The sequence below is a fragment of the Arvicanthis niloticus genome, chromosome 24 (genome assembly GCF_011762505.2).
Source record: "Arvicanthis niloticus isolate mArvNil1 chromosome 24, mArvNil1.pat.X, whole genome shotgun sequence".
Lineage (NCBI taxonomy): Eukaryota > Metazoa > Chordata > Mammalia > Rodentia > Muridae > Arvicanthis > Arvicanthis niloticus.
In genome coordinates, this window is record NC_133432.1 from 31,101,864 (window position 1) to 31,116,346 (window position 14,483).

Sequence of the window (14,483 nt, forward strand, 5' to 3'; positions counted from 1 at the left end):
CTCGTGTACCCAAGGCCCCAGGGAAGGAGGGCTGCCTAGTGTACCCAAGGCCCCGGGGATGGAGGGCTGCCTAGTGTACCCAAAGCCCCGGGGAAGGAGGGCTGCCTCGTGTACCCAAGGCCCCGGGGATGGAGGGCTGCCTCGTGTACCCAAAGCCCCGGGGAAGGAGGGCTGCCTCGTGTACCCAAGGCCCTTGGTTCAGTTGTGGAAGAGAGGGAGAAAGAAGGAGGAATGGTTTTTGGTTTTTCAAGAGCTAGTATTTTTTAAACAAAGTAACCACCTTCTTATTTCACTATCACTCAGACACAGCCACCATCTATTGGCAGCATCGCTTCAGAAAAGAGAGGCTTCAAGCCGAGGACGTAGGAGCTGGAGAGACCGTTCCATAGTGAAGGCGCTTACTGCTACTAGAGAGGAGTCAACGATGAGATACGCATACACGCAGGCAGGCAAACTGCAGACTCGCATAAGTAAAACAATCTAAAAAAAATGTTCTTCAAATAAAATAAAGCCAAAGATGTACCTCAGTGGTAGATTGTTTAGCATGTGCGAAACTCTGGGTTCAATACCCATTACTACCAAGAAAGGGGGTTGAGGGGAAGAAGGATGATTTAACAACAAAAGACACTACCATAAAAGACCTACTCATAAGACGAAAGACAACGCTTGCCACCAAAAAGCTGAGTGCAGGTAGTGCTGGGACAGACAACAGCCAGTGTCTCACACACACTGAGTGTGGGTAGTGCTGGGACAGAAGTCAACAGCCAGTGTCTCACACACACTGAGTGTGGGTAGTGCTGGGACAGTCAACAGCCAGTGTCTCACACACACTGAGTGTGGGTAGTGCTGGGACACTCAACAGCCAGTGTCTCACACACACTGTCCTGTTTGCTGGCTGGGCACCGGGGCTCCCAGAGCAAATGAAGCCCCCAATTCATCACACAACAGCTGCAGACAGAGCAGAGGGGGACAGGAAAGAAGCCTGGGAGAGGATCAGGCAAGGCAGAAACATCACTGCTCTCCTCAGGCCAGGAAGCCCTAACTCCAGTTGGAGCTATGGCTGCCACTTCTGGAGCCTGCAGCCCTTCATTCAGGAGCCCTGGACCCTTTGGAACTGTATTCCTAGGAGCGTTCCCGGGAATTAGAACGGAGTGAAACAGGACTATAAAAATCACAGTAAACTTCTGCTGGCCTCTGTGGGGCCAGGCGTAGTGACCTGCCTTTTATCTCAGAATTCAGAAAATAGAGGCAGGAGGATCTATCTAGGTGTGTTCGAGGCCAGCTAGGTCTACAGAGTTCCAGGACAGCCAGAAATAAATAAGTAAATGATGGACAGATGGATGGATGGATAGATAGATAGATAGATAGATAGATAGATAGATAGATAGATAGATAGAACCACACTATAGGAGATGACTCTATTGGTAAAGTCCATGTCTCCCAAGTGTGAAACCCTGAGTTCAGTCCCCACAGCGGCAACCATGGCAGCCTCTAACCAGCATAGTCAAGATAGGACCTGGTCTCTAGCTACTGCTTGAGTTGTCCTACAGGACGTTCATCTGGCCTCCAAGCTGATTTGGCCCCAGCCAGGCCAAGTGAGACCCAGAGACCCAGAGGTCTGCTCACCTGCATGTTCCGTTCATATTGCTTCTGTAGGGACCCTGAGGCAGATGTGGACACATCCAGGCCTGATGCTCCCTCCACTCGCTGGGAAATGAAGTTGTTCAGAGATCTCAGAGTTGACAAGACTGTGGTGTTCTCCCCAAGGTCTTCCATGGTCACCCTCCTTCTAGGAGACAGAAGAAAGGTCAGAGACAGCCTTCCCACACGCTGTCTGCTGAAATAGTCCACTCCCCTAATACCCTCATGGAGTAAACAAACATGTTTTCAACATTAACATGAAGCCAATACTGCCAACATTGTGGCAAGGAAATGAGGCACAAAAATGAGGCATGCCACGCGATATGCCTATGATATCAGTAGGTAGAGGCAGGAGGATCAGAAGTTCAAGGCCAGCCTCAGCTACATGAGTGGGAGGCTAGCTTGAACATGAGACCCTGCTTGACAAAAGGGATGGGGGTGTGACATAGCCATTAATCCCAGCACTTACACAGGGGCAAGAAGAGCTCTGAGCATTCAAGGCCAGCCTGGTCTACACAGTACATAGAAAGTTCCAGGTCAGCCAGGGCTGCACAGAGAGACCCCCATCTCCAAAAAGGGGTGAGGGGTTAAAAGGGAGCTCACTGCTCAGAATGTTTACTGCTCTTGCAGTTCCCGGCATCCACGCCAGCAAATAACTGCCTACAATTCCGGTTCCGGGCGCCCGGTGCCCTCTTCTGGCCTCCCTAAGCACTGAACTCATATACAGACATGCACACAATCAGAAATAAAAATAAACTTCAAAGCCCGGCGAGTGAGTTGGCTCAGAGGGTAAACTCCATGAAGCCTGATGCCTGGGCTTCGCCCACGGAGCCCACAGACACTCAGCACCAGTGTCCTTCACTCACACCAGGGCTCCCATGTGCCTACAAGAGAACGGCTCAAGCCTGAGTCCCCAGAAACCTGGACATTGCGGCAAGTGTCTCTAACGCCAGCACTCCTACTGCAAATTGCGAGATGGAGGCAGAAGAATCTTCCAGAGCTCACAGGCACAGAGCCTTGCACACACTGCACTGAGCAAGAAACTGTCTCTAACAAAACAGAAGACAAGAATCAACGCAAAGTTTTCCTGACCTCCATGGCACACAGAGTCAGACAGAACTCACAGATACACACAGAGACAGAACTATACGGAGACAGAGACAGAGAGATTGTAAAACGTTCATACCACAAATCTTCAGCTCCAAGCAACCGTCTGAGCATCTGAGGGTTGGTGTATACATCAGACGGGCAGATACACATCCCAGCTCCTAAGAGGAGATGCTCAGAGGCCCAAGAACACTCCCCACCCCAAAGCCACACTCATTGCCAATGTGGCCTCTGGGGGTCAGAAACAAGCATGAAAAGTCAGCCGACCGTGGCCCCAGCAATGCTGTTAGCAACAGTGCTGCCCACTGCCATCAGCTGGGTCACACACACAGAGGGTCCTGCGGGCTCCTAGCACCCCCACCTCTAAGCCTCAGCTTCCTCTCCCATAAACCCACCTGGACTGTAACCCACCTTGTAAAGGAGTCAGAGGGCCAATGCTGGATGTGGCACTACCGCCACTCATGGGGAGCCTCCATCTGCTGGGTTTACACAGGCTGCTCAGTCCACGGCCCATCGGCCAACCCAGGCTTCTTACAAAGTGGTTACTTTGGGTCTTACATTTTTTAGTACTTTGTGCGTGGGCTTTCTGTTTGTTTTTATTAATATAAGTTCTCACTCTATAAACCTAGTTGGCTTGGAACTCACTCTGTAAGACAGGCTAGCCCCAAACTCAGAGTGCCTAGACTTAAAGGCATGCACCACCAAGATGGCTCCTCTTTTTCTTTTTAAGATTTGGTCTTGCTATCCAGCCCAGGCTAGCCTGAGACTGTGTTTTCAACCTCCAAGAGTCAGGCTGCTACAGAGCCAGATAAAGCACTGATCCAAACTTTACCCTTTTGAGTAGAACCCCAACCTTCCAGACTCAGATGGAAGGGTGAGAGACAGACAAGACACCAACTATTCTGGCTACCCTGTGAGCTGAGAGTCTGGTGAACACTGTCTTTGGCCCACAGCCAAGTCACAGCTGGGAAAACTAAAGGAGGAGGAAAGCCTTGGTGCCACAGGTCTGTCATCCCAGACACTTAGGAGCACAAGTTCAAGGCCCAACTGGGCAACTTAGTCTCAAAAAGGTAAGAGGGCGGGGGGCATAGTTCATGTGCTCTGCTGTGTGAAGCCCCATTACGGCCCAATACCTGGCTGAGCTGGTTGTCTGTTGGGTCAGGGTGTATGGGGTGAAGAAAGAAGACAAGGAGCAGGCAAGAGCAGTAGGTTTATGAGGAGAGCGCCTGGGGGGTGTAGCAGGGAGGATGGAGCCCACGACCACTTCTACACTGTGGCATTACAGATGGGGCCCAGCAATGGGTACTGCTTCTGGCACAGAGTGTGACACCGGAGCGAGCAGCTGGTGGTTTGCTGGATGGGGGTGCAGCAAGCCCTTTGGCCCCAGTACCCATGACTTGGGTGTGGTAGGGCATGCCTTTTTTCCCTTGAGCATTGGTCTACGTAGTGAATTCTAGGACAGACAAGGTTACAAGAGAGACCCCACCTCTAAATAAATAAATAAATAAATAAATAAATGTAGCAAGCTTGAGGCCAGCAGACTGAGAGCCAGTTAAGCATCTCCAGAGGTGGCCGGTGTGAAAGCAGCTGAGGGGCCGATGACAGGAGGTTAAAGGGCCATGGTGAGCAGTGAAGGGGGTTCTCACACTGTGCATCTAGACATCTGAAAGGCGAACTTTCAGAGCAATACTCTGACGACTGTGCAGGAGAGAGCTTGAGGGTGAAGTGTTGTTTTTAATAAAGTCTTATTAAAAACTTATTAAGACTTGGTTCAGTCTTACCAATAAAGACTCGGGGACTAGGTGCTGGGGTGAAAGCCTGCTAGCTCAGAAAGGTAGAGAAAGCACCCAGCTGACCTTGCCCCTCAGCTGATGTCCCAGAAGAAAAAGGCAGTTCTTCTCCACACCACCTCAGAAACCCTCACACTGAAATGTCCCTCCCTTCTACTTCCTGTGCGTCTCTCTATCCCTCCTCCTCGCTTCCCCTTACTCTCTATGGTTCTTTTTCCTACACTCACTCCCTGTCAACTGGTTGCTTGGTCCACCTCTGGATCTATGGTTGACTTTATTTAATCCTGTTTACAATACGTAGAAAGCTCTCGGCTGAGCCACACCACAACTGGAAACAGGTCTCCAGTAAATAACACATCTTGGGGTTCACACTGTAATCAACTATCTCGCATCAGTGAAGTTACAGAGAGAAGTGAGAAGCATCTGGGTAGAAATGCCCACTCCCACCCCAGCAGGGGAGAGGACAAGGCTGGGGCCTGCATGAAAGGTGCATTCTAGCCAAGGGCCCATGAGGCTGAGCTGGAGACAGGCAACAACACTCACCACAGGCTTTCTGAAAGACTAGCCAGTGGATAGAGAAGGGCAGACCCAAGGCTCTCTTCAGACCAATGAGTGGGCATGGACCAGGTGAAAGAGTTAAAATTTTTTAAACCTTCCACAGATGGAGTCAAGGGTGCAGATCAGCTTGTTCTGGGCTCTGGGTCCTAGGAAACTAGCTATCCACAAGACAAAATAAGATAAGAGTTCAGAGCTGGGAGTTCAGGACAGCGTGACCAAGCGCTATGGGTACCAGGAACTAAAAACTGACCATAAGATAGATTGAATAGGGTTTGAGCTGGGAGTTCAAGTTAGCGTGCCTGTGCACCCTGGATACCAGGAACTTGGCTGACTTATAGACTCTTAGAGAATAGCCTGTTCCTTGTACCCTATCACAAACTGAATAATGGGCTGGGACTTTCCACAGGTGCTCTCCAATAACCCTCCTTTACTCCCCCTGGGTTATGGTTTCCCCCCTGAGTTGTGGTTTTGGGCTTTAAATTCTGTCTGTCTCCAAAGCCCTGGGGTCAGACCCCACTGCCCCTGCGTGGGTCATGGGTCTTGATCTCAGTATACTGATTAAAATATGCCTCTTACTGATTACATCAAGTTTGGTGTCTTGCAGTTAATGGGTGGCCTCGAATTCCCAAGGCTTGGGTGAGGTCCTCCATTCCTGGGGGCCTTACACAGGGAAGGAGCCGAATGAGTGAGGTGGAGAGTTACATGCTGATTCGGCTCACACGGGCTGTACTGGCAGGACTGCTGCCCTCCCATGGGCATGGAGACCAAGCAAAGGGAGAAGAGGACTCTTACAGGAGACCTGGATAAGGACAATGGGCAGCATCCAGCTGTCAGACTGAAGCCAGGAGCTAGAAAAATGAAACACTGCAGAGTGCAGACACTCAGGAAACAGACGTACCGAGGTTCTTGAGTGGCAGGCAGTGACAGATGGCATCTAGTCAGGAAGAAAGAACTAGGCCCTGTAAGGGCAGAGGACATGGCTGGGATTTTGTGACCCTGGTTGGGTGTTCTTCGCAGTTTGGGATAATGGAATCTATGTGGGATGTCTGTAACTTTAATGTCTGAGTTACCTGATGTGGGGCTGGGGAAATGGCTCCGTGGGCAAAGATGCTTCCCATGAAGCCTGCTGACCTTAGCTGAAGCCCCAATGACTCACACAGAGGAAGGGAAGACTGACTCCCACTCTGTGACACCTGACTCCCGGAATTCAGACACCAGGGCCTTAAGAATGGGGTCTATGAAGCACCCTCACAACAAAAGCAGACAGATCAGGACGAGGCAACATCTTAGCCTTTAACTCACTCCTGATGCCCCCACAAACTGATTCCCTAGTCCCCCTAGGACAGAGGACTCTAGAACAGGTCCAGAATATTCTGATAAGTCTGGATAAGTCAACCCTTTATGTGATAAGAACAAAATAGACTTGCCAGCAACTAGCAGTACTGCCCTGGGTTCAGAATCCACGATGGTAGTAGGGCAGAGGACCCTAAGCCTCTTTGCTTAGGCCCATCAAGAGCCAAGTAACCACACAGCCTTTCTTTCGGAGGTCACCTGAACTGTCCTAGAACTTCCAACTAGAGTCAGCTCAGGGGACAGTGAGTGAACCAACGAGGTCGTGGTCCCTATCCTGAGTGTGGAAGGAATGTGCATGTGCCTCAGTAGCTGTCTAAACGCCTTCACAATCTTCTGGGGACAGAATGAGCGAGGCTGGCATATATGCCAGGCCAGGTTAGACTGAAGGACCAGCTAAGGTGTTGGCATTCCTTATGGAGGCAGAGAGGGTCAGCAGCAAAGGAGTCTAAGCAAGTCTCAATCGGAGAAAGGCCCTTGAGAAGAAAAAGAATGTATTTGAGGGGTTGAGGAAAGATCACAAGTTGCAGGCCAGACTGGGTTATACACACAGACCTAAGAACACAGCTAGACCCAATCTAAAAAAAAAAGAAAAAGAAAAAAAGAGGGGGTGGGGGAATGGAATTGATTTTGCAGAAATTTCTTCTGAATTTCCCACTTAACAAGAACTTTAGTGTGCACTGCAATTACACACATAACAAAGCAAAAGCTGGTGACCAGGTGGACAACAGAAACAGTGGGAAGAAGTGGGCCTCTGCTCTCTAAGATCAAACAAAAGTCACACTTCCTGCCCTCCTTCTTTGGGCCAACATGAGAACTCAACCATTAGCTCACAAGAATAAAGGGCTGAGCCCGGCAGTAGTGGCGAACGCCTTTAATCCCAGCACAGAGGCAGGCTGATTTCTGAGTTCAAGTCCAGCCTGGTCTACCGAGTGAGTTCCAGGACAGCCAGGGCTATACAGAGAAACCCTGTCTCAAAAAACAAAAAAACAAAACAAACAAACAAACAAAAGGATAAGGGTTTCAGAAGCCACGCCATCACACAGGTCATTAAGGTGCCATCTCAAGCTGTACCCTCTCTTGCAGACAGCAGATCTTCCAGAGCACCAGCTGCTGATGGCTCCTGAGTCGACAGGTACACACACAACTTCTTTCTGGTTTCAGACAAGGGACAGCCTGAGAACCTGGCACTTGATGACACAGGTCTGTCATTCCAGGTATTCAGAAGGCTGTGACAAATTCAAGGGCTGTTGGCGAGTGCAAGGCTAACAATGAAGAAGAAAGAATCGGGCTGAGCAGAGCAGCGACTGCTTAGCATGTGTGAAGCCCCTAGGTTCAATCATACGCGCTGCATGGGGAGAATGGGGACTGAAAACAGTTCAACCTACAACGCACTTTAGGTCAAGACAGACAAACAAGGTTCCATGTCTAGGACCCACAAGGAGGAAGAAGAGAACTAAGTTCTCCTCCAACCTTGACAGGAAGCCTAGTATATATATACATGGTCGAACACACACAATTAATTAATTAGCCAATCAATTAATTTTTAAAAGGTCTTGGGGACAAAGCTCAGTGGTAGAATGCATAAGGTCTTAGGTCAATCAACAGCACTGCCAAAAACAAATAGACACAATTAATTAGCCAATCAATTAATTTTTAAAAGGGCTGGAGACATAGCCCAGTGGTAGAGTGCATAAGGTCCTAGATTCAACCAACAATGCTGCCAAAAAAACGGACAGACAGACAGAGACACATAGACACACAATTAGCCGGGTGGGGGCATAGCCCAGTGGTAGAGTGCATAAGATCCTAGATTCAATCAACAGTGCTGCCAAAAACAGACAGACACACACACGCACACGCGCACACGCGCGCGCACACACACACACACAATTAGCCGGGTGGGGACATAGCACACGCACACAGAGGGCTTAACATACGGCTCAGCGCTTACGGAGGCTTGCAACCAGGACTGTCAACTTGAGTTCGGTCACTGGGACCTACGAGATAATCGAGTCCAACTCCAGGAGCCTTTCAGCCTACAACCGGCCACTCCGTCCCCTCCGCCCGGTCCCGGTCCCGGTCCCGGTTCCGGCACGCCTCCCCGCGCCCTGCCGCGGGACACGAGGGTTGGAGACCGTCCCCAGCGGCCCCGGGAAGGCGACACAGGAGACCCTGCAAAGGGAAGGCGCGCGTCAGGACCGACTCGGACTGTGTGCGTGCCCGGTGGCAGCGGACAGCCCCCTCCCATGGCCTCGTTCTGGTCCGGCCGCGCGCGCAGCGCCCGGGGCGCTCGCAGAGCCAGGCGCTCGGTCACCCACCTCAGTTGAGGAGACGGGTGCTGCAGCAGCCGCTCAGATCTCCCTCCTCTCCGCCGGTGCCAATGGATCGCGAGACTTCCGCCAGGATCTCGCGAGATCTGAGAAAACGGCCCGTAAAGAATCAAATATGCGCGCCACAGGCGTGTCCTGAGGACAAGCTAATGTCCTGCCAGGGGACTGGGAACCAAACTGGGCCAGGGAGCTTGTCCCTCAGGGCGCTCTTCCATCGCCACTGAGTGCGCGGTAATGTGTGGACTAGCACTGCTTGGGAGGGAATGTTTGTTTGGTTTTGTTTTTGAGACAATGTTTCTCTGTGTAGCCTCCTAACTCACAAAGATCCCCCTGCCTCTGCCTTCCCAGTGCTGGAATTAAAGGCTCGCACGATAACTGGGGGGCATGGAAAGGGAACAAAGTTTTGGAAAGTTGAATTTTCTCTGAATCTTGCGACTGTGTATACTCTGGTTATTTCGTTTGGGGCAGTGTCTTCATTGGTTAGTTTGTTTCACTTTCTTTCCTTTGTGAATGAGAAGTCCTGAGAAGAAGTTGTGACTGCAAAGGCGGAGTAGCTGGTTGCCTTCGATCGATCATGCTTGCGGGGGTCCAGAGCCTGATCGAAATTTGTCTAGCGCAATATCTTTAACATCCTTCATACCCACTGCTTACCCGCCTCTGTGTCAGCTCTAACGTGTTGTGATTAATGGATACAAAACCTCTTGGAATAAATTAAAACCCAGTTTCTACCAACCAAAAGCCCACGGACAGCACCAGAAGCATATAGCTGTTATTTCTCTGCTTTGCTGTAGCGGCCTATTTAAATCTTCCACCAGTTGTGGGGTGTTTTGTGTGCTTGCATGATGCCCATAGAGACCAGATGAGGACAGCAGATCCTCTGGAACGGGAAGTAGATGTCTGTGAACCAAGATGTGTGTGCTGAGCATTGAACCTGGGTCCTCTAGAAGAGTAGCCGGTGATCTTAACCCGAGCCATTTCTCCGGCCTGCCACCAATGGGTTGGGTTGGGTTGGGTTGGGTTGGGTTGGGTTTTGGTTTGTCTTGTTTTGGTTTTTTTTTAAGACAGGGTTTCTCTGTGTAGCCCTGGCTGTCCTGAAACTCAAGGCTGGCCTCAAACTTACAGAGATCCACCTGCTTCTGCCTCCTGCTCCCCTCCGTCCCCACCCCCACCGCCCCAAGTGCTGAGAATAGAGGAGTGTACCACCACTAATGCATTTTTAAAGTGCCTCGAGTCATGACTTTCTTTATTCTGTTACTATAAAAAACTTCCTCATTGATTCCCAACTGGAACATGGGATTGGGGTAACATAAGTCTGTGTTTCTGGAACATAATCATTAGAATCTGTCCCAAGAATAAACGATCTCTCCAGCAGGGTGGTAGTGGCACATGTGTTTAATCCCAGCACTCTGAAGGCAGAAGCAGGAGTATCTCTGTGAATTCGAGCCTAGCTTGGGCTACAAAGCAAGTTCCAGGACAGCCAGGAAAACCCTGCCTGGAAAAAATAAAAAAATAAAAAAATAAAAAAAAAATTGGACTGCAGAGATGGCTCAACCGTTAAGAGCGCTGACTGCTCTCCCAGAGGTCCCAAGTCCCCACAACATGGTGGCTCACAACCAGCTGTAATCTGTCTATAATGTGTCTGGTGCATCTGAAGACAGCAACTGTACTTGTATAAATAAAATAAATCTTTCAAAATAAAAAAGTCTCTCATCCCTTTTGAGATACATGTTGTGTTTTGGGGTCAGGGTGGCAAATAGAATCTTACCCTTGTAGCCCAGGTTTGGCCTGGACCTCACAGCAAGCAACCCATCTGCCCTCTGAGGGCCAGTGAGACGGCCAAGCCCCTCAACTGGCCCTTTGGTTATCAGACTACTGAAAAAAAAAGAGCCGCAAGACACTAGACTCCTCCTAAGGATCTCCTCCCTAGAGAAGAAAAGGCTAAAGCCCTTGGGGCAGACACAGGAAGAACTTCTCTCTGGGAAAATGATTTCTGTTCGTCAGCTGAAGGTGAGGAAAGGCTTAGACACTGAGACGCTGCTGGGACTGAGCACACCAGGCCAGCTTCCTCCTGCCTTTCTCTTCAACCTTCTGTTTCAACCCTAGGCTCCTGACACTGGGATATGGGGGACACCCTGGATCCAGCTTTGAGTCCCTCTTCCCACTGAGGCCACACTGAATAAGTTTTCTGTTTCTGATTTGCTATCAACTCTTTGAAATTAAGGAGGAGTGGCCAAGCCTGGCTTGTTAGGACCCAGCCCACAATGCTTACTCTCTTAACATGGGGATGACAAACATGTGCCGTGGCGCCATGCCTAGCTGCTGTTTTGTGTGTTTCCGTGGGATTTGGGGTTTTGTTGTTGGTTGGTTGGCTTTGATGTTTTCAATATCGTCTCACTATGTAGCCCTGGCTGGCCTTGAACTCACAGAGATCCTTCTGCCTCTGCCTCCCTGGTGTTAGGATTAATGAAGTGTTTCACTTTTCCCAGCCTAGGATTTGTTTTTGTTGTTGTTGTTGTTCCTTGGTTTTGTTTGCTAGGCTGAAGTTCTACTATTGAATTGCATTCCCAGAATTTCTCTTATTTTAATTTGACAGTCTTCTTAAGTTGCCCAGCCTGCCCTTGAACTCTTGGTCATCCTGCCTTGGCCTCCCTCACTTGTGTTACAAGTATGTGATAACACACATACTCACCTCTGGAGTGTTGTCTTGCAACACCAGGGCTCTTGCCTGACAACACTATGGAGGCCAAGGCAGAGGCAGGTCAACCCTAAGGGATGGTAACAATCTTCCTGTCACAGCGTATCTCTAGTGACACTGTATCTGTTTTTGGTTGGTCAGTTGGTTGGGCTTTTTTGGTTTTTTGTTTTTCAACACAGTTTCTCTGTGTAGCTGTGACTCTCTTGGAACTCTGCCTGCCAAGTGGTTGGGTTTAAACACATGCACTGTCAGTGGGTAGAGTATTTGCCTGGCATTTACGAAGCCCTGGGTTCCATCCCTAGCACTGCATAGACCAGGTGTGGCAATGCATGCCTGCAATCCCAGCAGAGAGGACCGTCTGTCAGCCTGAGCTACAGAGGACAGACACCTCTGGCTCTGGCCTTCTGGACTATCTTCAGCTCCTAGAAGCTTAACAATATGTATATATATATATATATATATATATATATATATATATATTATTATTATTATTTTATTCATAGTGGTGCTTTGCCTGCATATATGTCTGTGTACCACATGCATGCCTGGAGCTTGAGGAAGTGGTTAGCCTCCAGGTGGGTGCTGGGAATGGAACCCAGGTCCTTTGCAAGGACAAGTACTCTTAAGCACTGAGCCAACTCTCCAGCTCCAACTGTCTATCTTTTAAGAAGGAGAACTTCCACAAAGAAATTGTGGAAGTTCTCCTTCTTTCTACTGAACTTTCTGAGGTGCTGTCTGAAAATCAGAACCTCGATATTTGGTTTTTTTTGTTTTGTTTTGTTTTGTTGGGTTTTTTTTGTTTGTTTGTTTGGGTGGTTGGTTTGGTTTGGTTTGGGGTTTTTTTTGTTGGTTTGTTTTGTTTTGTTTTGTTTTGTTTTTCGGGACAGGGTTTCTCTGTGTAGTCCTGGCTGTCCTGGAACTCACTCTGTAGACCAGGCTGGCCTCGAACTCAGAGATCCACCTGCCTCTGCCTCCCAAGTGCTGGGATTAAAGGCGTGCGCCACCACTGCCCAGCGAACCTCGGTATTTGTGGGAAGGTTGGCAGCTTGCAGATATGGAGGCTAATGAGAACTTATTTTTGACTGTTCAGCCATTCCTTGCCCACTTGCGTGTCTGACCTAACAACCTGTGAGTAACAGATAAAACTTCTCAGAACGCGTTCACTTAACGGCCTTTAATACCCACGAGCTAAAAGGCTAAATGCCATCAGATAATGTCTAAGGCATATAGCCCGGATTTCTCTGCTTTGCCATAACCACCTACTTAGCTTCCACCAATGTATTTGAAAAAGTGACTTGACTGTTAGGCAGTGGTGGTGGCAGCCCACCTTTAATTCCAGCACTCAGGAGGCAAGGGCAGGTGGATCTCTGAGTTCAAGAGCAGCCTGGTCTACAGCAAGAGTTCCAGGACACCCAGGGTTATACAGAAACACTGTCTCAAAAATAAAAACAAAAGAGAAGAAAAGTGCTTTGACTTACTATGTATTCTTTCCTTAGCCACAGCCATTCCGTTGGTGCTCCACCCACTCACTCTGAGGTGAAAGAAAGCCATGTTTTTCCCTCAACACTTCTGAGTAGGAGCCCTCCGCCTTCACTTCCCCATTTTAGCTGTCAGCAAGGCTGACCTCACCGCAGGCAGTCCAGCTGTTGTGAACCCTGCACAGACCCATTGAAGAAGCGACATAGCAGCTGCAACGGTTTGGCGCCAAAGTGAATCTGGCTTCACCTGTCCTATTTCCGACCCGTCCGTGCCAGACTTTTTGCCATGAAAAGCCTTTGTGAACTCCAGCAGTAGTTTTACCCAGGCCCTAGGGGGAGCCCTTCCCCAGAGCGCCCACCAGGCCTGTGGTAAGCGCAAACGGGACTTTTATAGCACTAAGAACTGATATAGGTGCAGACACAGCTTCCACCGCCTCCCCCTGGCTCTATAAGGAGGGGCTCTCCCCGTGGTTTTCGGTTAGTTATTCATGTGTGTGGTATTTGGCTGGAATGTATGTGTGCACCACATTAGCACAGCGCCCATGAAGACCTGAACAGGACGTCTCATCCCCTGGGACTAATTACTAATGGTTGGGAGCTGCTATGTGAGGGCTGAGGCGAACCTGGGTCCTCTGGAGAAAGAGCTCTCTCTGCAGTCCCTCCAAGTCTGTCTGTCTGTCTGTCTGTCTCTCACACTCACACACACACACACACACACACACACACACTTTCTCTCACAGATGATGATAACCGTGTAGCCCATTTTTTTCTGAAGCCGGGTGACATTCACAGAGGAGCAAGCGCCTTGCTGTGTGCTTTGGTGATGACTTTTACGGGCTTTGGAGCAAAGTATCAACGGTATGTTCTTCCACCAAAAAGATAAATAAACACAAAGCACCCCCAGCCCAGGCATGAATTCACACTGATCACCTCCCCCTAACTGCTCTAGGAAATGTCTGAAGAACAGAGGCATTGCCAGTGTTCACCGGGGATGGGGAGAGCAAGCCCTCCATAGAAACCTCAGCCTCCGCCTCTTCCCACCAGTCAACCCAGCGGCGGACTTGCTGTGCTCAGAGAGCACCACGGGAACGCCTGCTCCTCTCAACTGCCAGGTCTAGGAGCTGAAGACAGTCCAGGCCAGAGCCAGGGGTGTCTGTCCTCTAGTTCAGGCTTACTGTCCTCTCTCTGCTGGGATAGCAGGCATGCATTGCCACACCTAGTCTCTGCAGTGCTGGGGATGGAACCCAGGGCTTCATAAATGCCAGGCAAGCGCTCTACCCATTGAGCCACACCCCCAGCCTAGCAAAAGGGTCCCATTGCTTTTGTTCTTTCCCCGCTCCCTGGCCCTTGAATACCAGATCTATTTTTGTTTTGGGGGTGCTAGTGAATCTATTTGTGGCCATCCACACAGTAGACAGGCTCTTTACTGCTGAGCCTTGATCCCAGCCCGTCCAATCAATGGTCCTTCTCCCTCCCTCCTCCATCCACTGAGCCTTGATCCCAGCCCATCCAATCAATGGTCCTTCTCCCT

General features: G+C 49.8%; 1 protein-coding gene across 8 annotated transcripts in view; it reads right to left on the bottom strand.

Annotated features, from left to right (window-relative positions):
• The window catches only part of Mad1l1 (mitotic arrest deficient 1 like 1), a 314,433-nt gene extending 305,592 nt beyond the window's left edge, over positions 1–8,841 (bottom strand). Inside the window, exons 1-3 of one of the 8 annotated variants that reach the window (XM_076923499.1) lie at positions 8,768–8,841; positions 8,451–8,621; positions 1,627–1,789 (exon numbers count right to left, since the gene is read on the bottom strand). In XM_076923499.1, the coding sequence (XP_076779614.1) occupies positions 1,627–1,776 (150 nt within the window). In that variant the 5' untranslated portion in view covers positions 1,777–1,789; positions 8,451–8,621; positions 8,768–8,841. Of the gene's footprint in view, positions 1–1,626; positions 1,790–8,386; positions 8,622–8,767 lie in introns of those variants that run through there. The other 7 variants (XM_076923497.1, XM_076923502.1, XM_076923503.1 and 4 more) reach the window with 7 other exon arrangements.
• Positions 8,842–14,483: the final 5,642 nt, after the last annotated feature.